Here is a 27,894-nt window from a genome sequence, read left to right as displayed (position 1 = left end):
GGCATGGAGAAAGTGGAGAGAAAGCTTCTGGGCTGGGGCAGGAGGCTCCCTGCAGGCTGGGACAGAGGCAGGCTACAGGTTAGAGCAAGTGCTGACCTCAGGTGGCTGCTCGGGGAGCCATGGCCAGGCCTAGGCCCAGGAGATAGCAGTGAGGCAAGCCTGGCATTGAGGATTCATTAGAGCAGCCCCACCTGGCCAGACAATGTGGAGCCCAGGCCAGGCCCAGGCAGGCCCAGCGCTGGGGGAGGAGAGGCTTGGTTGGGTGCAGAGCCTGCTCCCGGTCATTCTGGTTTCCCTCACTGCCGTCCTGTGGATCTTGGGCAAGTGGCTGCCCTTCTCTGAGCCTCTTCATACAGTGAGGGCTATGGGCTATCTCCTGGGGATGAGAGGACAAGCCAGGTCTCCATCCAGGTCTCTTCAGGGTCTAGGAGGCTCTGGCCCAGAGGAGGGCTGACCGGGCTCCAGGTGAACCAGGGGAGGTGGCTGCCAGCTTTTGGAACCAGAGCTTAGGAGCTTTCCCTTGTGGCAGTCTTGGGAGGAGCGCGGTTGCCACGGTCAGAGAGGCCCCCCTGGGGCTGCATGGCTGGATGGGAGCCCACCAGTGCCGGACGCACCAGGCAGCCACCCAGGAGTCAGCATGTCATGCTGGTGCCAAAGCCAGGCACCAAGACCTGCTTGGCTCTGCCACCATCTCAGCACATTTCTCCCCCTTTCTCCCAAGGATATGGATTTTTGAAATCCACAAACCCTCAGGCTCCTATCTGCAAGCACCAGATAGGGATTTGAGGGCATCTGAATGAAGGGTGCAAGGGTGGCCTGGGCTGGGCTGAGCTTTTGAGGTTACAAACGGACCCGGGCTCTGGGAGAGGACAGGCTCCTTCAGCTCTTTCCAGGCTCGAAAGGGAAGACAGAAAACACCCGGGAAATCTTATTCCCTTTATTCTCTTCAACTAATCAACATGACCACCGGTGACACAACACTGTTATTGACACACAACACTCAAAAGTGGGGCCTCTCTTCACTCCACGGAGACAAGTCAGGTGAGTGGGGCTTCCCTAATGGGGGCAAAAGAGTCTGGGGGCTGCTCACCTGAGGAGCGGGTGTCATGGGATCCCACCTCTTGGTCGTGATGGTTTCAAGTTTCCCCACCATTCAGGATTCACGCCTGCTTCTGTTGAGTTCCCATGTGACCTCCGTAGCCATAGCAGTTCCAAGTTGTACCCTAAGCTCAGATCGATGTCCCCTCTCCCCCCCTTGCTTTCACCAGTGACTCTGTGACCCTGTCTGTTGGGCTCCTCCCCCAGGGCACTTCTGAAGTCAGGCCTACGTGGAGCTGGACAGAAGGGTTTGGGGACACCACGCCTTCCGGACTAAGTTCTGGTGGCAAGTGCCACGACCGACCCCTGGACCTTTGCCTACTCTGGTCAGAGATACTCTGGACACTGCCACCTCCCCAAGCCAGCTCCCTGCTTAGTTCCTCCTAAGATGTAGCTCGCTCTGGGAGGGAAGCACCTGGGTAAAGGCGTTTGGGGAGGTGGGCAAGAGAGAACAGGTCACCCCCCAGAGGTCTCCGATTCTGCCCCTTTCCTGCTACGAAACCCCAGACCCCACCTAATTGTGTCCACGTCATCCATTCAGTACCGGAGCCAAGACCGCTGGCCCTCACCCATCCCTACAACATGCGAGCATCCTACTACGTGTGCTACACCCTAGTCCTCAATAGGCCTACAGTTGGCCTTTGACCATACTGACCACCTCCCCTCCCCCCCGGGACCGGCCCCTGAGCCCCAAAGGCTGCTCTCCAGGACTCTCCTGGAGACAGATTCCTCAGACCTGTTTCCGAGGGGCGCTGCTTCTAGCTTTACAAGGGGTTTGTCTCTACAACTGAAGTTTCTTTCTACTATCATCTTAACAAAAAATCTTTGACTTGGAGAATGGTCTCCTCTTCCTCAGTCTCATAGGGACACCCCCTTTGTTGACGCTTCTGTCAGTAGAGATTCGGCAGGCAGGCTCCTTCTCCCCTCTCAGTAGTGCTTTCTGACCTGGCACTTGGGTGGGGTGGGGCTTTACACAAATGGCATAAGGGTCTCCCCACAATCATCCAAGACCTGCCTTTTCCTTCTCCCCAGCAGGCCTGGGTTTTTCCTCTTGCAGTGTTCTAGATTTTGATCCTTTGAATTCAAGGTCATCCCTTTGGGGGCAGGAGAGATGAAGGGTGAAGGGCTTTCACCTTTTGAGCTTTTGGGTAATGGAATTAGAGGTCTCTTCCACAGCTTTGAGGAGTCCAGTCACCCTCTCCAGGGATGCGACTCCTGAAGGGCCCCCTCACCTGGCATCTCAGTTCTGACTCCAGGACCACAGTGCGTTAGTGGTACCAGCGTGGGTCAGTGGGCACTTCTTTTAGACCCAGCACTGGACAGAGTCCTCGCTTTCCTTAAGGGTCTCCAGGGTGACGCTGTGGGGTTCTTGTTACAGATGTTTGAAGAGTTTTCACTCAACCATTTTATAGGGCAGCAGTCTCTCTCCCCTGCCACACACACTCAGTCACATTAGCGGGTCTGGCGGCGTTAATGAAAGAGTGGAACTGTGTGGTGTGTGAAGACAGGAGATGGGTCGGGCCAGGGAATGTGTTTCTCATCCTCCCATTTCCCTCCGAAGGTTGCTGGCTGAGGAGGAGAGGAGCCAAGTGGGTGGGATCTGTCCCCATCCAAGACCACGATCAGGCCGGGGCGTCACGACTTCAGAGAGCTCCAAGTACCAGGGGGAGGAAGGTGGCCAGGCCTCCGTATGCTCTTCAGGGACCCATGGCCCAGTCTGGGAGGGTGTTTGGACCCCCACCACTACGTGCAGGCTGGCTCATCCCGCCAGCAGCCTCGCGAGCAGCTCAGATGAATAAGTGAGGTTTAAAAGCAGGTTGCTGGGTAATGAGCGCTCTATTCCGTCGACTTGCTGTCCCTCGTTGCCACAGAGAACCCACACATGACTCTCCCTGACTTGGAGGAGAGACGTCTAGGGAGGATTTAACCACACACAGGCCTTGAGTCTCTGAAGGGCTTTATTCTTTGGAGGTCGACTAGCAGCGGTTCCCCCTCTCCACTAAGGACAGAATTCGAGGAAGTGAGACCTGGTGGCAGTTAGATTTCAGGAGAAACCTCCTGACAGTGAGACCTGAGAGTGGGCAGGAGGGACCCTCCAGCCCCGGAGGCCTCTCAGACTAGAAGTTCCCCATCCTGCCTGGCTGAGGGGAGCCCCGGCGGCCTGAGCTGGGATCTGCTTGCACTTGTAGTTTAACAAGCTCCCGGAAACAGAGAGGACTGGGCAGCCCCGAATTGGCTGGGTTCCATCCACAGCTTCACCTTGGTTTGCTTTCCTCAAAGCACGAACGGAAATCTCCCTCCTGCCCCCCAATTTTTGCGGTGGCTTCCCAGTATTCTTAAAGTTTCTATGCACCCCAAATTTCAGCCTTTAAAAAGGCTTGCCATCACTTTTTTCCTTCCCCATTTTTTGATTCTTCCCGATAAGGAATTCCACGGGCCTCTTCCTCTAACACACGATCACCTAAGATTGGCCTCATATCCCAAGGAACCCCCAATGCGGCGAGCTGGTCTTTCTCTTCCTAGTTTCTTGGGTCGTTTCTTCTCTGTGGGTCTGGGGGCTCCGCATCACTTATTTTTCGCCTCTCCCCAACACTAGTCCCCAGCTGAGCATTTTCCTCAGTGTCACTGTCCAACTCTTCTGGGGAGAGAGGCTCCCTCCCGTACTCCAGGGGGAGAGAACACTGTGGAACAAGTTCATGGGAGGCTCTTCTACACCTTCTGAGGGTCACTCCTCTCGAGTCAATGCCATTGGATTCCCTGCACTTCCCCGACCCTATAGTTTCACAAGGATTTTGATAACAGTTTTATAGGGTTGTCTAGAGACATATTAGGACCTCTTCCTACAATTAATAGGGCTTTTATCCACTATGGTTTATAGGGTTTTTCTGCTACAGACTTAAAGGGCTTTTTTTTTTTCCTACATATTTATAGGGTTTCTAACCCAACAGTTTTTCTCTACTGCCTCTTATAAGTGGTTCCCACCGACAATTTTATAGGGTTTCTCATTACTGATGTAAAAGCACTATTTATACCCAGGGTTCTTTATGCTCCGTTTCTCTACAATCTGATAGGGTTTTCCTCCTTTCCCCACATAACTTCTGGGGAGAGCCAGTGTTCCTCTCAGGAGAGAGAGGCCCCTGGTTTCCAGACTCATTTCACAAGGTGACCCCTGGGTGGCAGCTCCTATGGAGGAGGAGGGCCGCGACTTCTGCGAAGCCGTCTCCACACTCAGGGCACAAATAGGGCTTTTCTTCCGAGAGGGTCTTAGGGTTTTCCCCATCCCCATGGCTGCTGCTCCCTGTGGGGGTGGGGGCCTCTCCCTCATCTTCCTGGCTTGTGGGCAGGGTGGCTGGCTCTGGAAGGGGCTCCTCGGGGGTGGGGGACTTTTCCTGGGTGTGGGTCTCCTGGTGCCGGACGAGCGCCAGGCGATCGAGAAAGGAGGCCCCACAATCTGAGCAGCTGTAGGGCCTGGCCCCCAGGGGGCTCCTGAGGTGCTCCAGGAGGACAGAAGAGCTCTTCCCCAGCTCTGGACTCTTCTGGGGTTTTCCACCTGCATGCACTTTCTGGTGCAGCAGCAGCTCAGAGCTGAGGCCAAAGCTTTTTTTGCATTCAGGGCATTTAAAGGGCTTTCCACTTAGGAAGGGACTGGGCCCTGCCCCTTCCCCTAGACCAATCCTATAATCAGGAAAGAGAAAGGGCTTTTCATTGCCGTGGGTGAGCTGATGTTGGAGGAGCACAGCCCGATCCAGAAAACTTTCTCCACAGTGGGAACAAATGTAGGACTTGGAGGAGAGCAGGCCCAGCCTTTGGCCAAAGCTCTCCTGCCCTTCAGGCATTTTAAAGGGCTGTCCTGGGGGTTCGGCTCTGCCCTCTGCAGCACCTGGATAGGAATTCCCTCCGAAAGGGAGCCTGGGGGGTCGGAACTGAGGCGCCTTGGGGGCTGGGTGTGCGATGAGGCCATCTGAATTTTTGTAGGGGTTTTCTCCAATATGGATGCGCTGATGCTGCATGAAAATGCCCTCGTCGTTGAATCCCTTTCCGCAGACAAGACACTTGTGTGGTTTGGCTCCGGGGGGTGGCGTCAGCAGGGCAGGGTCGCCCAACCCCAGCAGGGTGTCGCCCTGAGCTCTCCGGGCTGGGGTCTTGCCCCTCTCGTGAACCACCCGATGCTGCTCCAGCTCGTGCGCCTCCAGGAAGGCCTTCCCGCAGTCGGAGCACACGAACAGGTTCTCATCCATGTGGGTGCGGACATGGGTGATGAGGTTGGAGCTCTGGCTGAAGCTCTTGCCGCACTCGGGGCACTTGTAGGGCTTCTCGCCCGTGTGCGTGCGTCGGTGCTGGATGAGGTGGGAGCTGCGGATGAAGCTCTTGCCGCAGTCGGAGCACTTGTAGGGCTTCTCGCCCGTGTGGATGCGCTGGTGGCGGATGAGGGTGGAGCTCATGATGAAGCTCTTGCCGCAGTCGGCGCAGATGTAGGGCCGCTCGCCGCGGTGGATGCGCTGGTGGTTGATGAGGTTGGAGCTGACGCTGAAGCTCTTGCCGCACTCGGGGCACTTGTAGGGCCGCTCGCCCGTGTGCGTGCGCTGGTGCCGCAGCAGCGTGGCGCTCAGCGTGAAGGTCTTGCCGCACACCGGGCACTTGAAGGGGTCCTCGCGCAGGTGAGTCCGCTGGTGCTTGATGAGGGTGGAGCTGTGGCCGAAGCTCTTGCCGCACTCCAGGCACTCGTAGGGCTTCTCGCCGGTGTGCGTGCGCTGGTGCTGGGTCAGCTCCGAGCTCTGGATGAAGCTCTTGCCGCACTCGGTGCAGCGGTAGGGCTTCTCGCCGGCGTGGATCTTCTGGTGCTTGAGGAGGTTGTGGTTCTGGCCGAAGCGCTTGCCGCACTCGGGGCACTTGTAGGGCTTCTCGCCCGTGTGCGTGGCCTGGTGCTGAATGAGGTCCGAGCTGCGGTAGAAGGCCCGCCGGCACTCGCCGCACTTGTACGGCTTCTCGCCCGTGTGCGAGCGCTGGTGCTTGATGAGGTTGGTGCTCTGGGTGAAGGCCTTCTCGCACTCCGTGCACTTGTAGGGCTTCTCGCCCGTGTGCGTGCGCTGGTGCTGCACCAGGTTGGAGCTCCAGCTGAAGCACTTGCCGCAGTCGGGGCACTTGTAGGGCTTCTCGCCCGTGTGCGTGCGCTGGTGCTGCACCAGGTGCGAGCTCTGCGTGAAGCTCTTGCCGCACTCCGAGCAGGTGTTGGGCCGCTCGCCCGTGTGGATGCGCTGGTGGCGCAGCAGCTTGGACCACTGGCTGAAGCTCTTGCCGCACTCGTTGCAGATGTAGGGCTTCTCGGCCCCGGAGGGGCGACCCTGCACCAGCTCCCGCAGGCTGGGCTCGTTGGCCGGGACCACCGGGGGGCTGTTCCACGTGGTCAGAGTCCCCCACTGCCAGCTGGCCTCACAGGCCTTGGTCCAGTCAGACGGGGTAGGGACTACCTCGGGGGCGGGGGGGTCCAGGGGGGTCTGGTGGTCCAAAGGGTTGGGGTGACCCGGTGGGGTCGGGGGGTCCCCGGGGACTGCGGGATCCTGGGAGGGTCTCTCCAGGGGCATCTCTGATGGGTCCTTGAATTCTGGACTCTGAGCTGGATCTCCCAGGATGATCTCCTCCCCAGAACTTTCCTGCTGAGGGCTCTCCTCTTCGTTCCCACTCTCGGCACCTACAGAGAGAAAGGGAGTCTCCAGCCCCCATCTCCTTTCAGAACGCGGGGTCGGGTCTCTCTTCCCTCCCCTGGGTTTCCCCCAGAGTCTGGGCCCCTCCCTGAACTGGGGCCGCTGTCTTGTCAGGACTGCAGTCCCTTCTTGTGCCCCTCACCTCTGTGAGCATCGTTGGGGCTCTGCTCAGGACCCTGCAGATCTGGGCCCCACAGCGCCGCCTCAGGCTCCATCCCAGAGCTCAGGACTGCCCAGTGTTCCAGGGACCCTGGTGGGGGCAGGGGTGGGGGTGGGGGTGGAGAGAGGAACACACAATGGAGTTCATCTGCTTTTCTTTACTCCCCAAGTCCCCACTCCTTCACCTGCCGGCCCCCAGGCCTTATTACTCCTTGTGTGAACTTCAGCTTCCCACCTCCCCATTTTTCTGGGCATCCGTTCTCACGTTCTCAGTTCTCACCGTGGGCCCCCTACCCCTGCAGGCCTAACTCCTGCTCCAGATCTTCAGCACACAACTAAGCCAGTAGGTGAGTTTAAGAGTGTAATTAAAAGCTCATCAGCCATAACCCTTTGAACCCAGACTGGGGGCTAGAGAAGTATCTGACACCCACAGGGGAAGGAGGCTCTCACCCAACCCCTCTGATGCCCAGAGGCTGAGAAACCTGTTATTTTGCTAATCAGAGGAAGCTCATTAAGACTCTAATTTTCCTCCTTAATGGGGCTGCTAATTGGGACCAATAAACTTTCCTTATGAGCCCAGAGAACTGACAGTGCCTGGAACACAACACTTGAAGAGTTAAAAAAAAAAAAAAAAGCAATCAGATTTCCCTGAGGGGACAGGGGCTCTCCAAAAGCACTGGGGCATTTTCCCGTTATCTGTTATCCACACAGAAAGAAGGTCAAGCAGCCGGGGAGGGGTAGAGCAGCCAGGGTGGGGAGGAGGGGTGGGGGGCGGTGGTGGCAGTTAAAAGCCATCGGGGGCGATGGGGCTTCAGCAGGAATGACCTTGAGAGGGAAGTGGAAAGGCAAAGGGAGAAGGGACAGGTGTGTGGAGGGTGCCCAGCAGCTGACACGGTGTCTGTGGTGTCCTTGTTATCTCTCCCAATCCTCCCCACAGGCCTGCTAGGGGCCCCAGGAATCAGGTTGTCCATTTTACAGATCAGGAAATCAACACGCAGGGAGATTTCTCCAAGGTCACAGACTGGGAAGTGGCAGCACTAAGACCAGAAATGCAAGGTTCTGTGTCTGGCTTGCCCTGGCCTCCGAGAGGGAGATGACCTTGGGAGTCACGTGAAACTCATAAATGTGGGCTGCTGGCAGGAGACGGTGATGAAGACAGCTCAGACAGAACCTGCTGGCCATGAGATAGAGAAATTCCCAGGACCAAGAGGTTTCTGTGACTTGCTGAATCCAGTGACTAGGCCTGACAGTCTGCACCTGTGATCTCAAAACAGTACTCCCCACCGAAGCCTGCCATTATCACGCCCATCCTGGCACCCCTTCTTCTATTTCATTTGCTCTGTTTTGTTGGTGCCGTATCCCATGCCTAGGACGGTGCCTGACACATAAAGAGGTGCTTGCTAAGTTTTGCTGAATGAATGAAGGTGAAATGAATAAGATGCCCCTGTCCCTGGAAAACCTGGGTGGCCTAATGCCTTTAAGGGTCAATTTGCAAGGGGATGGCAGCAAAGGAACAGGAGTCCAGAGTGGCCTCCAGGTAAAACATAGGTAGCTGTCACTCCAAAAAGGGTGATAGGATTCCAGGATGAGGGCATAAGGCCACGGGAGCTAAATTCTAGGTTCCTACAATGTTTAGAGCCTGAACAGAGTCCCTGGGGAGGCCCGGGGCTGTGAGTGGCTGTGTGGGATGGGCACTGCATGTATGGGGGCAGTGGTGCAAGAAGACGCGGAAAAGACTCATGAGGAGGCAGCTGGGAGACAACCAAAGTGAAGCAGGAGCTAGCCGGACCCTGCCAAACAGCAGCAGGAGGGATGGGAGTTAGATTTTGGGAAGTAAATTAATTTCTTCATCTCTGCAGCAACGTAGGCTAGGAGGATGCCCCCTCCCCCATCTGTAAGTGTCTTTGGAGTGGTGGAGGCAGGGAGCCTCCGCTGAGCTGGGGGCTGCCTATTCTGAAGAGGCCTGCTGTGCTCGCCTAGGACAGGTAAGAGCTCATGTACCTTGAATGTCCCGAGAAATTCAAGCTCAGCTGTCCAGAGCAGAAGGGAAAGGGTTAAAGCCAAGGCCGCCATGGAGTAGGAAAGTGGGAACAGCAAGGGAGACAAGAAGTGCTGAGAGCCCACCCAGGCCCAGACCCCAGGGCACCGGCCTTGGACCCCGCTCCAGCCGAGCTGCGGAGGGAAGGAGAGAAGCAGGAGGCTGCCTCACAGAGGTGCGGAGAGCGGCCCAGGGTGACCCTGACATGGAGGCAGCTGCGGGAATGCAGCCGCCCTGGCCCCGGCACCCCCCCACCCCAACGCCCGCACCAGCCCGGACCCTGGACTTCTGCTCGGGCCGGTACCCACGACCCCGTTCCGGCTCCCGGGCCGGAGACCGACATCCCGGCCTCCCCTGCCCGCGGGGCCCCCAGGATTCCGGCGCTCCGCGGCGCCCCGGCCCGCCGGCGGCCCAATTCCCTCTTCCCAGAATGCTCACGCCCTCCCTCCCCTCCCCCACAGCCAGACCCTCGCGCTCTTCCCAGAATCCTCGGCCCCTCGCGGCCCCGGCCCGGCCCCCACCCCACCGGCGCCCGGGGCGGGGAGGGGGCGCAGGCCCGCGCGCCCCCGCCTCCCGCGCCCCATTGTTCCCGGCGGCCGTCCCGGGCCCTCCGGGCCACCCCCCAGGAACCCAGGCGTCCCCAACTCACGGCTCTGGGGTCTGGGGAAGGCCGGAAGGCAGAATCCAGCCCCAGGGGACTTAACCCCTTGAATGCCCTGCCTCGGGGGGCGGGCTGGACGCCGAGGACTCTGGGGTCCTTCTCAAGGGGTGATCCCAGGCTGAGGACCCGGGGACCAGTTCAGGGTGACTGGGACGGAGCAGGAAGTGACCCCAGCTTCCCGGGCCCCTCTAGCCTGGAGTCAGAGCATCAGCTCTATGGGATTTAACCCTTCGCCTCCCGCAGCCTGGGAAAAAAAAAAAAAAAAGAGGACGGGGAGCGGGGAGGTGGCCGAGACGACGCCCCTCTGTCTGTCTCTAGCGGGAGAATCTCGGGGGAACCCAGAGGCCAGTGGGGGTCTCCAGATTGCTGGCCACTCTCCATCTCCAAGGGACTCTGCCAGCCACTCCCAGAAAGCCCTATCTTGGATTTGGTGGCTGCTTGTCCCCTGGGCCTGCCTTTGTTGGGACTCAGACCCAGGGATGGGGCTCAGATGAGCCTGGGTTGTGGTGTGGGAGGGAACATCCTACAGACTAAAAATGGCTTAAATGAAATCATAAGTCATGGCAACAAGAATTTGGGCTGAAAGGACAAGCGCAGCCAGGAGGCATTTCTAGCATGCTTCTTTCCCCCTTAGCTGCCCTGGTGGCAGGAGGGAAGTCAACGGGGATTCCCTGACCAAGGAGGGCCTTTCATAGCTCATAGCTAGAGAGACCTTTAAAAACCTGAGAACACTAGGGGCCTCCCAAGGCCCAGGTTACCTGGGCTCCCAGGTTTTAAAGCCTTCATCTCCTCCCTCCTCACCACAGTCCATGATTATTCCCATTTTGCAGGACAAGAAACTAAGATGTGAGAAGTGCGGTAACCTGCTTAAGATCCGGTCATTATTTCACTTGCACACGTTTGTACTGTGGGGAGCATAGAGGTGGAGAGATCTCAGAGCCGAACAAGAATCGGGCTTTCCACCCTCAAGAACTCAAGACGTTTGATAGTGTGTATGTTATAGACACAAAAGATTCACAGGAGGGTGTGAACAGGGTTATCTGCCCAGGGATGTGAGGGAGCGAGCACAGGAACAAACCGTATGTCAGAAATCGCTAAAGAGGACGGCAGCTCCTCTGGGCCTACATGTGGGTTCAGAGAATGTGGTCACCAGGAGAGAGAGCCCCACTGGGCCCTGCCCCTGCTCACTTCTCAGCGCTGACTCCTTCACGCACCTTCCGTTCAGGCATGTCTGCATCTTATCTCTGGCTCCCATCACCTTTGACAGACACCTCACTCTCACCTCAGGGCCTTCGCCCCTCCTGGTCTCCCTTTCCCTGCTCTGTTTCTCACAGCACAGCATGCATCACCCCTGATGGAATATTTGCATGTCTGCGTCTGTCTGTACTTGTGCCTCCCTCCTGTGCGCACGCACCGTAACGTCCGTGCCACCAGGGGAGGGGCTGGCCTCTTGGACTCACTGCTGTCTCTCCAACTCCTGGAACAGTGACAGGCATGTAGTAGGTGCTCAATTCACACAACACGTGGGATGGTCATCCTTCCATCTCTTCCAGCTGTTTCTGGGTCAGATGTGGCAAAGTTGGGCAAAGCTGGGCTCTGGCCGCACAATCACGTTCATAGTTCAGACACCCTTGCTCTGAGACAGGTGCAGAAGAGGAGGATTTGGGATCTGAGTGGCTTGCGGGGCAGATCCAACCGTCACTACCATCTCCTCCCCTCCAAGGGCTGCAGAAGCCTGACCTGGCCTGGGGGGCGGTAAGTTTATGGGAAAGCTGTGCCCTGGAGGCTCACAGAAGAGTTTAAATTGGCCTACACCCTTTTTGTTATGTGTGCGGTTTTTAAACCAAATTAATTGCCACTTTTAGAAATTAGTACTTTTAGGGGCACCTGGGTGGCTCAGTCGGTTGAGCATCCGACTCTTGACTTCGGCTCAGGTCATGATCTCGCGATTCATGGGTTCCAGCCACTGCGTCAGTCTCTGTCTGCACTGATGGTGTGGAGCCTGCTCCGGATTCTCTCTCTCTCTCTCTCTCTCTCTCTCTTCCCTCCCCTTCCTCTCCCTCCCTCTTTCTGTGCTCCTCCCCAATTGCTCTCACTGTCTCTCAAAATAAATACGACTTAAAAAAAACCCAACAAGTTTAAAAATCAGTACATTTCATATACAAATCCAAATTTCCCACTTCTTTGGAAAATCCAAAGATATGGCCACAAGACCCAAATTTTCACATGACAGCAACTGGCTGGGCAGTAGCTTCCTTCCTTACAAGGCCACTGGCTTTCTAGTTTGTCAGTCCCTGTGGTTCCTATTGTGACTCCAACCATGAAGCTGAGAGGTGGTCTCAGTTTATCAATGATCATCCATTGTGGATGCTCCAACACCCATTTGACCGTAGGTACTGATTCTGTACCCCTTGGTCTGTGTCCGCCAGGTTTAGAGTAATAAATACAAGGATGATGTCCTCTGAGTAGTTACGTTCATTGAGTATTTACTGCACGCCAGACCTATTCCAAGGGCTCCATGAAACTTCACAACTCATGAAACCAGTATTATCAGCCCAAGGATAGAGGAAATCACTTGCACATAGCTTACGAGGGACAGAGCTGGTTTCACACCTAAGCATGCTGACTCTAGGGTCACATGGCCTCTAACCACAACTCTCCGAGTGGCTCAGGTGTGTCTGGAACCAATCAGCCCTGCTGTCCTCTCCCTCCTCTTGCTCCAGGAGCTGAAGAGAGGAATCTGCAGGGTAGAGCACGCCTGGTCAGTCCAAGCCGTCCTCCTCCGGCAACAGCTTGCTTGTCCTGCTCCTAGGAAAGCAAAAGGTGCTCTGACTGTAGGTGACAGCATGCTGTCCTGTTACTTACAGGCAGCTGGCACGGCGGCCCGAAAGGAGACCCTCCTGGCAGGGGAACTCCTAGAAAGATGAGGATGATACCCACCCCCCTTTGCCTTTCATGGACAGCCCACCGCCGTGTTGTTCTCGGTCGGGGCTCAGCAGCCTTCCACATGGCCCCTGAACGCACGCCCTTGTATCCCAAGGTCCAAGTTGCTGTGAGAGTAGTGAGGTCCTAGAGGCGGACCCTGGTCCCCACCCTGCTCTGTCCTCACCGCTCATTGTGGTCTTGGGCAACTCACTTTGTCTCTTGGGGATTTGGCTTCTTCCTTAGAAAGATGGGCCTTGGTTCCCCAAGGGACGGGAGGGGTAAATGAGATGATACAAGAATTCAGAGGTGATCAACTCTAGCCAGGGCTGCCTCCTTCTTTCTCGTCAGAGCACACAGCCCTCTGCCCAGCAGGAAGGAGAATCAGGAGCCTGGAAACTGTGTCCTGAGAGACACAGGGAGTGTGTAACTTGGGACGACCCAGGGCCTTGAGCAGAGGCTCCAACCATCTGCTGTATGGAGGGGGCCACTCTCAGGCTGAGAGTGTGGAGCTGAGAAGGCTGCTCAGTAGGACGGCTGTCTAACCACAGGCAGGGGAGGCTCCAGCAGATGCCAGCAGGAAATGCTTCTTCCCTGGAGATGTGCACGCCCACAGGGTGTACTGGGGGCTGCTTTTTTAGGAGTGTGGAACTCAAATGTGGAACAAGAGCAGGGTCCCAGAGCTAGGAGATCCCTTCCACCTCTGAGATGCCAGGATCAGTCAATCCTCTGCTCAAGAACCTACAGCGGCTCCCTAAGGCTGCTCCCATCAAGTCCTACCCTCCTGGTGCCTCCTAACCACCGTGTCCCTAAGGCTCAGAGCCACGACCTTCCCTTACGTTCTCTTCCTCAAAAATCTCCAGCTCAACGTGGTCAGTACCAGAAATCATTTGTGTCAGTGGCTAGCCCTGTTCTTGTCATTGCAGGCTTGTTCTTTCTCTCCATTTGCCTACCAGACCTGTCCACGTCACAGTCATCCAGACTCACCAGCTCCATTTCTCTACACGATACCTAGTCATCTGCTCCCCAAGGCCTGAAGGGCCGTCCTGTGAACCCCGTTCCTCAGTAGGTCCTCAGGCATACGGCACCCCTGCTGACTCTGCCCACTTCTTCTGTCCCCCCTGCCCCAAGCCACTGTCACCCCCTGGTTCTCATCCCTGAATTACCGCAGTGACTTCTGACAGGTTCTCCAGCCTCCTGTCCCCCTGGCTTCTTCCCACCCACCTGGTCCCCCACGGTTCTTCTGAAAAGCATCACTTTGTTCACCCTCAGAATGCCTCTCCTCCGGCCTCACGATCAATAGCGGGTTTTGTTTGTTTTTTTTAATTTTTGAAAATTAAGAACTTTTATATTTTTATTTTTGTCTATGTTTTTTAATGTTTATTTATTTTTGAGAGAGCGAGAGAGAGGCAGAGTGTGAGTGGGGAAGGGGCAGAGAGAGAGGGAGACACAGAATCTGAAGCAGGCTCCAGGCTCTGAGCTGGAGCACAGACAACACGGGGCTCAAAACCCACAGACCTCGAGATCATGACCTGAGCAAAAGTTGGACGCTTAACCAACTGAGCTACCCAGGTGCCCCAATAGATTTTTATATTTTGACAATAACTTTGATTAAGCTATAGGAAACCACATATATAGTTGGGTAAGTAAATGTAGATATATATAATTTAAATACAAATAAAAGTAAATATGGGCACCTGGCTAGCTCAGTCGGTAGAGCATGCTACTCTTGATCTCAGGGTTGTGAGTTCAAGCCCCGTGTTAGGCATGGGTCCTGCTTAAAAATTTTTTTTAAATAAATAAAAAATAAAAGCACATAAATATATGTATACCATTTTGTTACCAAGTATCTGCATGAAGGTATGAGCTGAAATAGCTCTAGTCACCACAATTCTGGACCTCAGTTATATCATCTGCAAAATGACACGTCAGATCAAATGTTCTCAATGGTAAGGGTATTTCTCTCTGAAATACTTTTGTGTATGTTTGACTATTTGGGGAGGATACATATGTGCCTATAAACGATAGTGGTTTCTGGGCAGGAGGACTGAGGATCTGGGGTAAGAGGAAGGCTTACCTTTGGATTCTTGGTTCTGTTTGATGATTTCCAATTTTTAAAAATCACTTTTTACTATTTATTTGTTTATTTATTATAATTATAATTCTTTTTTTTTTAATTTTTTTTTCAACGTTTATTTTTGGGACAGAGAGAGACAGAGCATGAACGGGGGAGCGGCAGAGAGAGAGGGAGACACAGAATCGGAAACAGGCTCCAGGCTCCGAGCCATCAGCCCAGAGCCTGACGCGGGGCTCGAACTCACGGACCGCGAGATCGTGACCTGGCTGAAATCGGACACTTAACCGACTGCGCCACCCAGGCGCCCCTATAATTATAATTCTTGCAGAATATATATTATTTTGTTTAAGGATGCATTTTTATTTTTTTAAGTTTATTTATTTGTTTATTTTAAGTAATCTCTATACCCAACATGGGGCTTGACCCTGAGATCAAGAGTTGCACACTCTTTTGACTGAGCCAGCCAGACCCCCCTCAAAATCACTTTTTAAACGGTAAATATTGAGTATAAGGTTGGAATGGAGATCGTGGGGTTAAAACAACACGTTGATTTCCTTTTCAGGTTTGTCCTGATCCAAGTCACGTTAAATCAAATTCAAAGGATTTCCTACCCATATGTGACACGTGGGCTAACCTTCCAGAGAGGTCTCCAGCACCCTTGGAACAGATGCTCTGCTGTAGCCTAAGCATGGGAAAGGAGATTGAAGACAGATGGAGGAGAGGATTATATTGTCACACAAGGTTACAACACTTAAATCAGTAAGCTCTCAAACACTTGAAGCCTGATTCCACCATTGCCACACTCTAGGGAACCTAGACTTGTGGCTGGAAAAATGAAGCCCCAAACCCCCAGAGCGTTGGGTCCCATCTGAAACCAGCCTTTCTGCCTCCTTTCTCAGAGCCCTCTAATATGATCCCACCAACACACTGGGTCATAGGCTCCACCTCAGCCTTCTCTAGAATGCTTCCCCTTCTCTCTCCACACGGGCAAGTCTCACCTGTCATCAGGGTCCTGTTCAAATGCCAGCCAACGTGAGTCTCGGCCCTGATATCCACCCCCATTGACTGTTTTATAACGTATACTCTCATTCACATTAAAGAATTTGTTTCTCTTGATACAAGGCAGTTATTCTCACCCTTTTTTTTTTTTTTTTTACTCATAAGGGAACAGTCGGACTTCAGACAGGTCAGTTAACATGTTCCAGTCACAGAGCAACTGTGAGAACTTGGGATCTGTAGGTCTTGGATTTTCTGACTCCGGGTCTGGGGCTTCCCTTCTTCAAAATCCAGCTAAATCCTACCCCTTCCTTCCTGAACTACAGTGTCTCCTAGAGAACCTCCCTCACCTTTTGTCACAATCTGACTGCAGGGATTCCTATGTTTTACCCGCCATCTTGGCCACATCCGGGTACCCCCTGCACTGTTATTTATTTGATATTTTTCCTCTGTTCAGTGCATTTTCCTTCACTGAAAGAAAAATATCTGAGAAGGAAACTCAGTGTCAGTGTGATGAATAGGAAATTGCTCCTTATAAATCGTAAGTGTAAAAATGAATGCAATGCAAAAGTAACTCCAGATGGTTCAAAGACCTAACACTGGAAAACTTTTAGAAGAAAACTTAGGGGTAAATCTTCATGACTTTGGATTTGACAATGGTTTCTTGATATGACACCAAAAATACAAGCAACAAAAGAAAAAATAGGTAAATTGGATTTCATCAAAATTTAAACATATTGTACATTAAAGGAAACTATCAAGAAAGTGAAGACAACAACAGAATGGGAGAGGAAACGTTAGCAAACCATATATCTGATAAGGGACTTATATCCAGCATATATAAAGAACTGTAACAACTCAACAATAAAGACAAACAACTCAATTAAAAAATGGGCAAAGAACTTGCACATTCTCCAGAGAAGATCAACAGATGGCCAACAAGCACATGAACAGATGCTCAACATCACTGGCTATGAGGGAAATGCAAATCAAAACCACAATGAGATCCTACTTCGCACCCACAAGAACAGTTATAATAATAATATTTTCTAGAAACCTGAGAGTAACCGGTGTTGGTGAGGAGGTGGAGCAATTGAACCCTCATATACTGCCAGTGGGAACGGAAAATGGCACAGCCACTGTGGAAAACAATTTAGTGGTCCGCAAAAAGTTACACATAGAACTATCAGCAATTCCACGTCTGTACCCAAGAGAAATGAAAACATAGGTCCACATCAAAACTTATATACAAATGCTCATAGCAACACTATTCATAATAGCCAAAAAGTGGAAACAACCCAAATGTCCAACAGATAAACAAAATGTGGTGTCTATTCATACAACAATGAATTAAGCCATACAAAGGAATAAATTACTGATATGTCCTACAACACGGAAGAATCTTGAAAACATTATGCTAAGTGAAAGGAACTAGATACACAAGGCTGCGTATTTTATGATTCCGTTTCTATGAAGTATCCACAACAGGCGAATCCATGGAGACACAAAGCAGATGAATGGTTGCCAGGAGTGGGGGTAAGGAGGATTGGGGAGTGGCACCTTAATGGGTACAATATTTCCTTTGCGGTGATGAGAATGTTCTGGAACTAGATAGAGGTGATGGTTGCACATCAGTGTAAATGTACTAGATGTCACTGAATTGTATACCTCAAAATGGCTGAAATTATAAATGTTATGTTAATTTTACAGTACAAAATTCAATCAATATTAAATTATGTTAATAAATACCATTGATATATTGTTGCATAATTAGGTGAAGACTCTGGGTCTAAGGGACTCAGTTTTTGCATTGTTTCTGTTTTATTTTGTAAGGTTTATTTATTTTTGAGGGGGGGAGGGGCAGAGAGAGAGAGGGAGACACAGAACCAAAGCAGGGTCGAGGCTCTGTCAGCACAGAGCCGGGTGTGGGGCTCGGACTCACAAACTGCGGGATCATGACCTGAGCCAAAGTCAGAGACTTAACTGATGCCCCTAAGGGGTTCCTTTTGTGTGTATGTGAGAAAGTGCCAGAGTCGGAGGCACAGAGAGAGCTGAGAGGGGATAAAGGCCTAGCACCAAGATGAGACTCTCCCCTGGGTGGAATCAAAGGGCCTGAAGGAGAACAGGGAGGGCCACCTTTCTCCCGGGGCTGTCCCAGCACCTGGGCACCACCTTGCGTGCTGCCCGGGCGCTGGTACAGGTTATGTTGTACACAAAGGCGCCGGCCGGGGACAGGTATGATCGCATTTCAACCCTGGCTTCATCCAAAAGCCAAAGGCCATGTTGTAGAGGCTGCCTGCCCAGAGAAGGAAAATTTCAGCAGTCCGTCTGTCCCAAGGGGGCACCCGTCCGTAAATCACCCGAAGGTACCATAGATTGGCAGCTGTCCTATATGGTGAGAACCCTGGTAGTGAAAGCCGAGGAACTGGAAAGCCAGTCAGACTTTGTTTCAATTCTTGTTTCTGCCACATTCAACTGTGAGACCTTGTTCTAATCACCGGACCTTCTCTGAATCTCTGTTTCCTCAGCTGTAAAATAGGGAAATGACCGCTCCAAAGAGTGTGAAGATTGAATGAAGTGTGTGTACATACTGACTGTTCGTTTTTTCCCCCAGTAGTTAGCTTTAGCTTTCACCTTTGGCTTAGATACTTTTTTTTTTTTTTGTACTAGAAAAATAATATAGGGGCACCTGGGTGGCTCAGTCGGTTGAGCGTCTGACTTTGGTTCAGGTCATGATCTCATGGTTCTTGGGTTCGAGCCCCGCATCAGGCTCTGTGCTGACAGCTCAGAACCTGGAGCCTGCTTCGGATTCTGTGTCTCCCTCTCTCTCTGCCCCTTCCCTGCTCATGCTCTGTCTCTCTTTCTCTCTCTCAAAAAGGAATAAACATTAAATAAAACATTTTAACAAAAATAATATAACTAGGGGTGCCTGGCTGGCTCAGTCAGTAGAGCATGCAACTCTTGATCTCAGTGTCATGAGTTCGAGCTTCACATTGGGCAAGGAGCCTACTTTTAAAAAAATAATAAAATAAAAAATAACATAACCATACTGATGAACATATTAAAAAGCGAAATTACTCATTTTTCATCTGCTCCCAGTTCAATTATTTTTGCCCCTTGCTGTATTTCCTTCCTACATTTTTTTTCTAAGCTTTTTTAAAAAACTTAGTTCTATGTTTTTGGTGCTTTAATGTCTTCCCAGCCAAAATTTTAATGGCTGTCTAGGGGTGCCTGGGCGGCTTAGTCGGTTAAGCATCTGACTTCGGCTCAGGTCATGATCTCACAGTCTATGAGTTTGGGCCCCGTGTCGGGCTCTGTGCTGACAGATCAGAGCCTGCCAGGAGCCTGCTTCAAATTCTCAGATTCTGTGTCCCTCTCTCTCTCTGTCCCTCCCCCTCTCACGCTCTGTCTCTCTCTGTCTCTCAAAAATGAATAAACGTTCAAAAATTTTAAAAAAAATTTAATGGCTGTTTGTATGATTCCTGCTAGATACACCATATTTTTCTGAGTCATTGCCCTGTTGTTGAATATTTACACTGCCTTTAGTTTTTGCTCATACAAATAAAATTTGGTGAACATCTCTGAGAGTATATCTCTGAAATTTCGATCATTTTCTTAAAAGACAGTCCCAGAAAAAGAAACAGTGGGTCAAATCTATGAGCATTTCCCTGGCTTTGGTGGTCCATAATCTTGTAATTAGTTGTGACTCCAAATGCAGGATTTCCAGCCTCTATCTATCTTGTCTCAAGGATGTGAGGAGAGATTTGATTCCATGCCTTGCTGAAATCCATATAAATGAAATCTAGAAAATTTCCTTCATCTGTGAACCTAGTAACCTTATAACCATAGAAAACAATTCCTACATAATAGGTGGGTGTGAGGATTAACGCATTAACACATGACAAGTCTTAGACCAGGGCCTGGCATGAGGGAGCACTCAGTCCCTATTCTTGTTTTCACTGTGTAAAGGAGGCAAGACTATTCTGGGACTGCAGTTCTCTGTGGCCTTCTAGCCTTCCCTGCTTTCCTCACAGGCTCTTAGGGTGTGAGTTTTGTAAAGTTGTTAACACTTGACTAATGGCTTCTGATTACTAAGAGGTTTTGTTTTGCTTTGTAGATCTGTTCATTTACAAATAAAGGTCCATAAAGAGGACCATGAAGTCAAAGACGGACAGCCTTTCTCTAATATATACGGCCTCAGATATTAAAAAGATACCTTTGGGGCACCTGGGTGATTTTTTTTTTTTTTTTTAGTTTATATTTATTTATTTTGAGAGAGAGAGGGAGAGAGAATCCCAAGCAGACTCCACGCTGTCAGCACAGAGCCCAACGTGGGTCTTAATCCCACATGGAGATCGATCCCATCACCAGTGAGATCATGACCTAAGCCAGTATCAAGAGTCACTTAACCAACCCAGCCTCCCAGGCGCCCTTAAGCATCTGAGATTTGATCACAACTCAGGTCCTGATCTCAGGGTCATAACTTCAAGCCTGTGTTGGGCTCCATGTGGGGCGTGAAACCCAGTTTAATTAATTCAAATTTAAAAAGACATCTTTAAGTGGCTACCATAAAGGAGATGAGGGACTCTGTTTATTTCTTTATTTATACCTTGCTTGGTTTTGAAAAGGACCTGAGGCATTTATAGATAGCCACATATTCTATGACAGGTGCCTGGCATCTAGTAAGACTCACAGCCCCTGGGGTGCCTGGATGGCTCAGTCAGTTGGTTAAGTCTCTGACTCTTGAATTTGGCTCAGGTCATGATCTCATGGTTTGTGAGTTCGAGCTCCCCCTCAGGCTCCATACTGGCAATGAGGAGTCTGCTTGGGATTCTGTCTCTCTCCTTCTCACTCTGCCCCTCCTGCACTCTCTCTCTCTCAAAAACAGAACAAAAACCTTAAAAAAAAAAAAAACTTAAAAAAAAAAAGACTCACAGCTGCTCAACATTGGCTATGATCACTGATAGTAGCGGAAGTAGTAAATGTCATTAACAAGACAAAAAACAAACAAACAAAAAAAGCTAAAGGGAGTATAAAGGAGAGAATGATGACATGAATCCAGGTGGGTAAGAAAACACATGACATAAGGCTATTGCTACAAGTGTTACAGATTTGCTGAGTTTTCTAGAGATCCAAGCATATGGGTACATAGTCCATGTGAGGCTAAGGAGAAAGTTCTGTGAGTCCTCATCAAAATGACATTTTGCGATGCGGAGGACCACGTCTTCAACCCCATCCCCTAATTCTGAATCCAGTCCGACACAGAGACAGATGGGGAAACCAAGCCCCAGTGGTGTAGGAGATATTTCATGGCTGTGCTAAGTTCATAAATCCAGCCAATCCAGCTTTTAAAGCCACTGTTAACGGGGCGCCTGGGTGGCTCAGGTCATGATCTCGCAGTTTGTAAGTTCCAGCCCCGAGTCCGGCTCTGTGCTGACAGTTCAGAGCCTGGAGCCTGCTTCAGATTCTATGTCTCCCTCTCTCTCTCCCCTCCCCCGATCCTGCTCTGTCTCTACCCCCCCCCCCAAAAAAAGAATAAACATTAAAAAAATTAAAGGCACGGCTACAAATCACACATCCCACTTTAAGCAATCCCAGTAAAGGGATTACCTACAACATGTATCTTTTGGCTTTAGGGGGTTGGTAGATACACAATATTATCTTCTCCTAGCCAGCTCCAGCAGGCATTCACAAAGAATGAAACCCTGTGGCTCTAGAAATACACAACTGGCAAGAAGATGGCTCTGTTTCACATTATCATAAGGGGAATAATACGTGGAGGTTTTGTCGTTTGGTTTTTCACCCTTGAGATCTGACCACTAGGTTTGGACAAGACTGCTTTTTACAGGGGCGATCAAGCTCTGCTTGCTTCCAGCTGTTCTGTGTCCAGGTGATCTTCCTTTTGCTCAGGGGTCTAGGGCCTGTAACCCCATAGGGCTTGGATTTGACCTTCTTCCTTCCATTTTAATGAATATCTTTTGAGTCAAGCATTTGATGTGAGTTATTTTAAACTTTTTACAATAACTCCGCCAATGGCTATTTCTGCCTTGACTTTATGCTGATGAAGTAGAAGTTCAGAGATACGTGAAATAACTTGCCCATGGTCACCCTGCTAGTAAGAGCTGTGATTTAATGCAGTCCTTAGGACTCCAGACCCTTATTCTTCCCCGCACCTTACCAATCATCTGTTTAATGGTGTGATTTAAGATTCCCGTTGAGTTAAACATCAAGTTTTCTGCTTTGGCTTGTATTATTAGTATGTTTCTCTTGTTTTGAAAACTAAGACTTCATTTGTCTCCAGATTTTGTGTCTTTTCTCCAATGGGTCACGTGGCTTAAAGCATTCATTGGCAAATTTTCTTTTTCCTTCTCCAAGTCAGATCAGGAGATGAGGATTAATTCAAGGTGCACGGTGCTTTTCAAAAATTTTACACCTCCAGGGCACCTGGGTCGCTCAGTCAATTAAGTGTCCAACTTTGGCTCAAGTAACGATCTCATGGTTTGTGAGTTTGAACCCCACATTGGGCTCTGTGCTGACAGTGTGGAGCCTGCTTGGGGATTCTCTCTCTCTCTCTCCCTCTTTCTCTGTCCCTCCTCTACTCGCTCTATCAAAATAAATAAATAAACTTTAAAAAATTTTTACACCTCCAGTGGTAGGTTTCAATTCCCTCTTACCAGTGTTTGTTACAAAAGAAATCTCATAATGCAAATACAAACAACCATGAAATACTATTTTTAACCTAAGAGGCTTGCAAATATAGTTTTTTTATGGACTATGTGGAAGAAAGAGGCACTCTCAAACATTATTAGTAAGAGCATATATCTGCACTGCTTCTTTGGGAAAAGGCAAATTTGGCAACCCTGATCAAAATTCAGAATGCGTACACCCTTTGACCTGACAAGTCTGCTTCTAGATCCTACAGGCATGGTGTGCACAGTGATATTCAGCAAAGTGTTGTTTCCATCACAAAAGACTGAACATAACCTACATGTCCACTAACAGGGAAGTTGACTAAATAAATTATGGCATATCTATATAACGAAATACTCAGCAGCTGTGGGGGAAAAAAATGAAGCAGATATGTACAAACTGACATGAGACATTCTCCAAGATACGTTGTTATATGAAAGAAGCAGGGGGGAAAGCAAGTGACTACAACGTGTTGTCATTTTTGTGATTTTTGTTACGTATATTTATTTAGTTTGAAAGAGACAGAGACAGTGTGAGTGGGGAAGGGACAGAGAGAGACAGAGAGAGAGAGATAGAATCCCAAGCAGGCTCTGCACTGCCAGTGCAGAGCCTGATGCTGGGCTCGAGTCCATGAACCCTGAGATCATGACCCGAGCCAAGATCAAGAGGCCAAGACCAAGTGTCAGATGCTTAGCGGAACCACCCAGGCGCCCCATATTTGTGTTTTTCTAAAAGGAGACACTTGCATATGCATAGACTATCTTTAGAAAGACGCACAAGAAACTGGTCACAGTGCTCAGGGGATGATGGTAGGGGCTGGGGACAAGCAGAGGCAGGAGGACAGCCTGTTTTCCTTTTTGTCTTTTTATACCATATGATTTTTTTTTCAGAATACAAAAAGAAGTTGAGGCGCCTGGGTGGCTCAGTTGATTAAGCATCGACTTCGGCTCAGGTCATGATCTCATGGTTCATGAGTGCGAGCCGCGTGTTGGGCTCTGTGCTGACAGCTTGGAGCCTGGGAGCCTAGTTTGGATTCTGTGTCTCCCACTCTGTCTCTGTTTCTCTGCCCCTCCCCAAATCGTGCTCTGTCTCTCTCTCTCAAAAAAAAATTTTTTTAAATATAAAAAGAAGTGAAAAAGAAAAACATAAAAGAAATCTGATTAGAAATCATCTACCCTGTGTTGTAAGACTGGAGGAAGCGTGTATGGTCATCAGACCAGGGTGGCCCCATACTCCACATTCCGCCCTTGGGTTTGTTGTGTGAGACACCCGGTGCCCTGTTGTGACTAAACCACTAACTTGCAGAATGACTCTGGGAAAACTCGAAGCTTTCTTGGCATTTCTAGGGTGCAGAATACAAGATGTACAATGTCCTGCCCGCTCAAAGCTTAAACCGGGTAGAGGGAGCAGCGTGACCAAGGGCCTGGAGGTGAGAAACTCTCTGGTTCCTCGTCTCCCGTGGCCGGCCAGCCCTTTTCCTCAGAGCTTCCATGCCTGCACCCCTCCCCCCCCCCCACCCCGGGCTGCCTTCCTGCATGACTGTCAGAGTTGCTAAATCCCTAGGGAATGAAAGACAAGGACAGCCTGACTGTATTCTCCAGGGTTCCACCAACTCAAAAGACCTTTAGTACCAAATGCTGGAGCCCAGTAGAAACTGCCCAGAGGGACCCTGAGAGTGGAAGCAGGAAGAAATGGCCAGTCTGACCGGCCACTGAGGTTTCCACAGGTTGTGTCAAAGGTTGGGCTCTTTGGTAATTGTTTTTGCGCCTGAAAACATGGTTTTGTTTTATCCTTAAACAAATAGGGGCACTTGATTGGCTCAGTCGGAAGAGCATGCAACTCCTGATCTTGGGATTGTGAGTTCAAGCCCCAAGTTGGGTGTAGAGATGACTAAAAATATAAAAAAGTGAATTAAATTTAAAGAAATTTGTACATACACTCAGTGCCTTTCTTTGGATGCCTGCAACTTGCTTCTTTGGAAGGTCACAAGATCCTTTTCTTTAAGCAAGGATAGCGTCTATACTGGGGCAGCACTGTTCATTATTATTATTTTTTATTTTTTGAAACATTTATTCATTTTTGAGAGTGAGAGAGACAGAGCATGAGCAGGGGAGGGGCAGAGAGAGAGGGAGACACAGAATTTGAAGCAGGCTCCAGGCTCCGAGCTGTCAGCCCACAGCCCGACGCGGGGCTTGAATTCATGGACTGCAAGATTATGACCTGAGCCGAAGTCAGATGCTCAACCAACTGAGGCACTCAGGCACCCCAGCACTGTTCATTATTTTCAGCCTGTTGCAGGAGTTAGGTGGTTTTGCACAGCCTCCTCAAATCTGGACTAATGGGACATCCATGTCTGACAGCACTATTGGCTTTGATGGTTTAGTTCAGAATTCCCAGAAAATGTTTCCAAAATCAGAGCTGCAGTGTGGAGAAGAAAGGCATGCACTCTGGAGTCAGAAGGGCCTTGAGTTCAAATGTGACGCTGACATCCACCCATTTCCTAATTTCATCCATAAAATGGGAATAATAGTACTGCTTTCACAGAATTGCCCTAAGGCTATAGAGATAGGTGTATAAGGAACCTAGCACAAAGAAGGCCCTCAATAAATAGTAGCTCTTAGTATCATTTCTATCATGTTCTTCATTCTCATGCCACAAAACTGACCCTCTTAATACCTGTCCGTTTTCCAAAGGTAGCAGTAAAAATCGAAACAATGACAACTAGCATTTACTGAGCACTTATTATGCGAATGGCCCTCTCCTAGGTCGTTTACATGTTCACTGAATCCTTACAGCAAACCCTTGAGGTAGTTACGGTGCTTTTTTACAGATAGGAAAGCCGAGGCTCAGAGAGGTTTAATAACCTGTCCGAGGTGGCTCAGCACCTTCGCCCAGGGCACATGAACCCAGCGAGCTGGGCGCTGTCCTCTTGATAGGGGCACGAGAATCCTCCAACCGTTGTCGGGGAGAACACAAGACAACTGAGCGCTTCGCAGGGAGAAGGGGACGGATACCGCCAGACGCGGCTTTGGCCGGCTGGGGCCGAAGGGGTTATTCCCACTGAGACGCCGGCGCCCGGGGCTGCTAGAGCGGCCCCGCCGGGGGGCGGGAGGAAAGCGCACTTCCGGCCGCGGCCGGACTCCGGGAATCCCACAGGCCGGCTCCGGGGTCGCGGCGCTCGGCGGGGGCCTCGGGGCGGAGAGGGCGGGGCGGGGACCCCCGACCGGCGCTCCTGCCCCGCGAGTTCCGGAAAGGAGCGCCGCGCGCGCTGGGCCGGGGAGGGCCGGATGCCGCAAGCCCAGGGGCGCACCGGGCCGGGAGGGGAGGAGGCGGTTCTGAACGCGGCCGCCGGGTGGCCGGTCGGGGGAGGCACGAGGCGGGCGGGCGGTTCTCCTGGAAGGGCCGGCAGCTTGGTCCCCCGAGGGACCTCGAACCTTGCAGAGCCCGGGGTAAGAAAGCACCCGCTCATTCCGCCCCTCCCGAGTGCCGGCCCGTCCGCCTTCTCCACAATCCCCACAGCCGCCCGGAGAAGCCGGAGGCATCATCCCCGTTTCGTAGGCGACTCGCTTGTACGGCCTGTTTCATAAACAGGCTTGTTCCAGGCGCTCGACGGGCCCGGAGCGGAGCGGCACTGCGCGGTGCTGGTTAGGCCTTGCGCTCCCGACCCTTCCGCGGTGGAGCGGAGCGTCGGGCTGGTTTCTGTAATCTCAGCAAGCTGCGCCCGACCTGGCCCGCCCTTCCCTTTCTGCAGGCAGACGTGGGTCACATTGGAGCCGTCTTTTCTCCTGCCACTCCCCTCCGCTGCCCGCATCCTCTCCTTTTGGACTTCATCTTTTTATTGTCCATTCTGTCCTTCCAGTCCCACTGCCACCATCTTTCAACTTCATTGTCGCAAACCCGCCTTATTGCAGTCACCTTACATCCAGAATGCTTCCTTCTTATTTCATAGGTCACTCTACACCCCACCGGTCCCCAAGGTCTTGCATCAAGCCACGCCCCTGTTCCAAGAACTTTCTTGGTCAAAAACTAAAACCGTCTGTAAGCTCAAATCAAAACGCTTTAGCGCAGCATTCAAGGCCACTTAAAACTTGGCTTCAGCCCATCCTTCTAACCTGATCTCTCTCTTGGTTCCCGGACTAGAAGTTACAGACTGGTAGTTACAATTTGAAAGCGTATTTCAACTGGTGGGCAATTTCTTTCCAAAATTCGAGTTGCTATTTACCTTAAAACTGGGAAATTTCATTTAAAAAACAGTAACAACCAGATTTCTAGCTTTTGATGCGTCGGCAGAGCTGGAAACAGTTGGCTTATGTTCTTAGACTAAGCAAGTGATTCAGACTGAGAAGTGGGTTCCCCTTTCAGATAGGACTGTTCCCCTGGGCTTCACTCTCCACCCCCAAGTACGCTCTGTCTCTGAGCCCGAGTACCAGCTGCCATGCTTGCATTGTTTTTCCTGTAATGGGTTCTTGTGTCTCTATCAAAAGTGCACAAATGGATCATAAGTCAAGAGGCGTTCACGTGTAAAGACAACAGAAGAGTAAGCACCCAGCCTCCATGCATTTCCTTTTCTTTCTTGGACCCTATAGCCATTTGAACTTTCCACTCGAGAACCCTCACATACAGCCAGACTAATGACCTCAAGTCCTCTCAAATGAACCTGAGGACCATGTCTTCGCACACCCTCTCCATTAGTAAATTCCATTCAGCAAATCCTTGGCCAGATCTCCTGCTGTGTGGAACATTTCCTGACAACCAGCCAAGTAACCAGCTCCATCTACCCATGCATCTCATCAGCATGTCTGGAGGCCGCGCTCTGGGCCTGTTATACAACATACACATGGTAGGTGATCAAGAAATAGTTACCAGCTGGGTAAGTGGCATAGTCACACATGTATTATCCCCTTGGGTTATAAGATCTTTGAGGGAGGGGTCCAAATCGTATCCATCTTTGCACTGCCCTGGCAGCTAGCACACTGCCTGGCACATAGCAGGCATTTGGTAATATCTGAGGATATACATGCCATAAGGAAGTGCCCCAGAGAAGCAGTAGATACCGAGTTTCAGTCCAGTCCTATGTCTGGAAGCAGCACCCCCACTCCCCCAACCCTGAGTGACGCAGAGGAGTGGAGAGGCAGCCCCAGAGAACAGAGAGCAGAGCCCTTACTCAGTCCTGAAAGCCAGGAGCACTTCACAGACCCCTCGACCTGGTGGCTCTGCTCAGGATTCAGCCGAAGCTACGTCTAGGACCCAGCTGTATCCATGTGACCTTGTGAGTGAAACCCAACCTGATTCTGATTCTGAATTCCAAGCTCTAGAATAACAATGGTTAACATGTACTGAGGCACTCTCTGAGCCAAGCACTGCCAAGTGCTTCATACCCATGGCCTCCTTCCAGCCTCACAACGCTGTGGAGTCAATACTGTATCTCTTTGCAGATGACAAGGCTGAGGCTCCAATGCCCAAGTAACTTGCCTAAGGCCACATAGTAACAGGATGAGCCAGGAGTTCAAGTCCATGTGGGCTGAATCTAGGGCTCTTGCTTAGCTCTGTG

The 27,894-nt window shown here is 51.0% G+C and overlaps 1 protein-coding gene across 7 annotated transcripts; it reads right to left on the bottom strand.

Annotated features, from left to right (window-relative positions):
- Positions 1 to 923: 923 nt before the first annotated feature.
- On the bottom strand, positions 924 to 27,643 carry ZNF629 (zinc finger protein 629). Of its 7 annotated transcripts, XM_045047799.1 has the most exons (5): positions 27,508 to 27,643; positions 12,272 to 12,466; positions 11,119 to 11,294; positions 6,943 to 7,050; positions 924 to 6,787 (listed from the first exon to the last, which is right to left on the bottom strand). In XM_045047799.1, the coding sequence occupies exons 4-5, from the start codon at positions 7,013 to 7,015 to the stop codon at positions 4,254 to 4,256; spliced, it is 2,607 nt and encodes an 868-aa protein (XP_044903734.1). In that variant the 5' UTR covers positions 7,016 to 7,050; positions 11,119 to 11,294; positions 12,272 to 12,466; positions 27,508 to 27,643; the 3' UTR covers positions 924 to 4,253. The 7 variants fall into 7 exon arrangements, with proteins under 7 accessions (XP_044903734.1, XP_023102652.1, XP_011288836.1 ...); XM_023246884.2 differs by lacking the exons at positions 11,119 to 11,294; positions 12,272 to 12,466 and having other exon boundaries at positions 27,508 to 27,624; XM_011290534.4 differs by lacking the exons at positions 11,119 to 11,294; positions 12,272 to 12,466; positions 27,508 to 27,643 and adding an exon at positions 9,647 to 9,844.
- Positions 27,644 to 27,894: the final 251 nt, after the last annotated feature.

Source organism: Felis catus, chromosome E3 (assembly GCF_018350175.1).
Source record: "Felis catus isolate Fca126 chromosome E3, F.catus_Fca126_mat1.0, whole genome shotgun sequence".
In the NCBI taxonomy this organism is placed as follows: domain Eukaryota; kingdom Metazoa; phylum Chordata; class Mammalia; order Carnivora; family Felidae; genus Felis; species Felis catus.
Note: the sequence above shows the minus strand (reverse complement) of the source record. Positions and strands in the feature narration are given on the sequence as shown.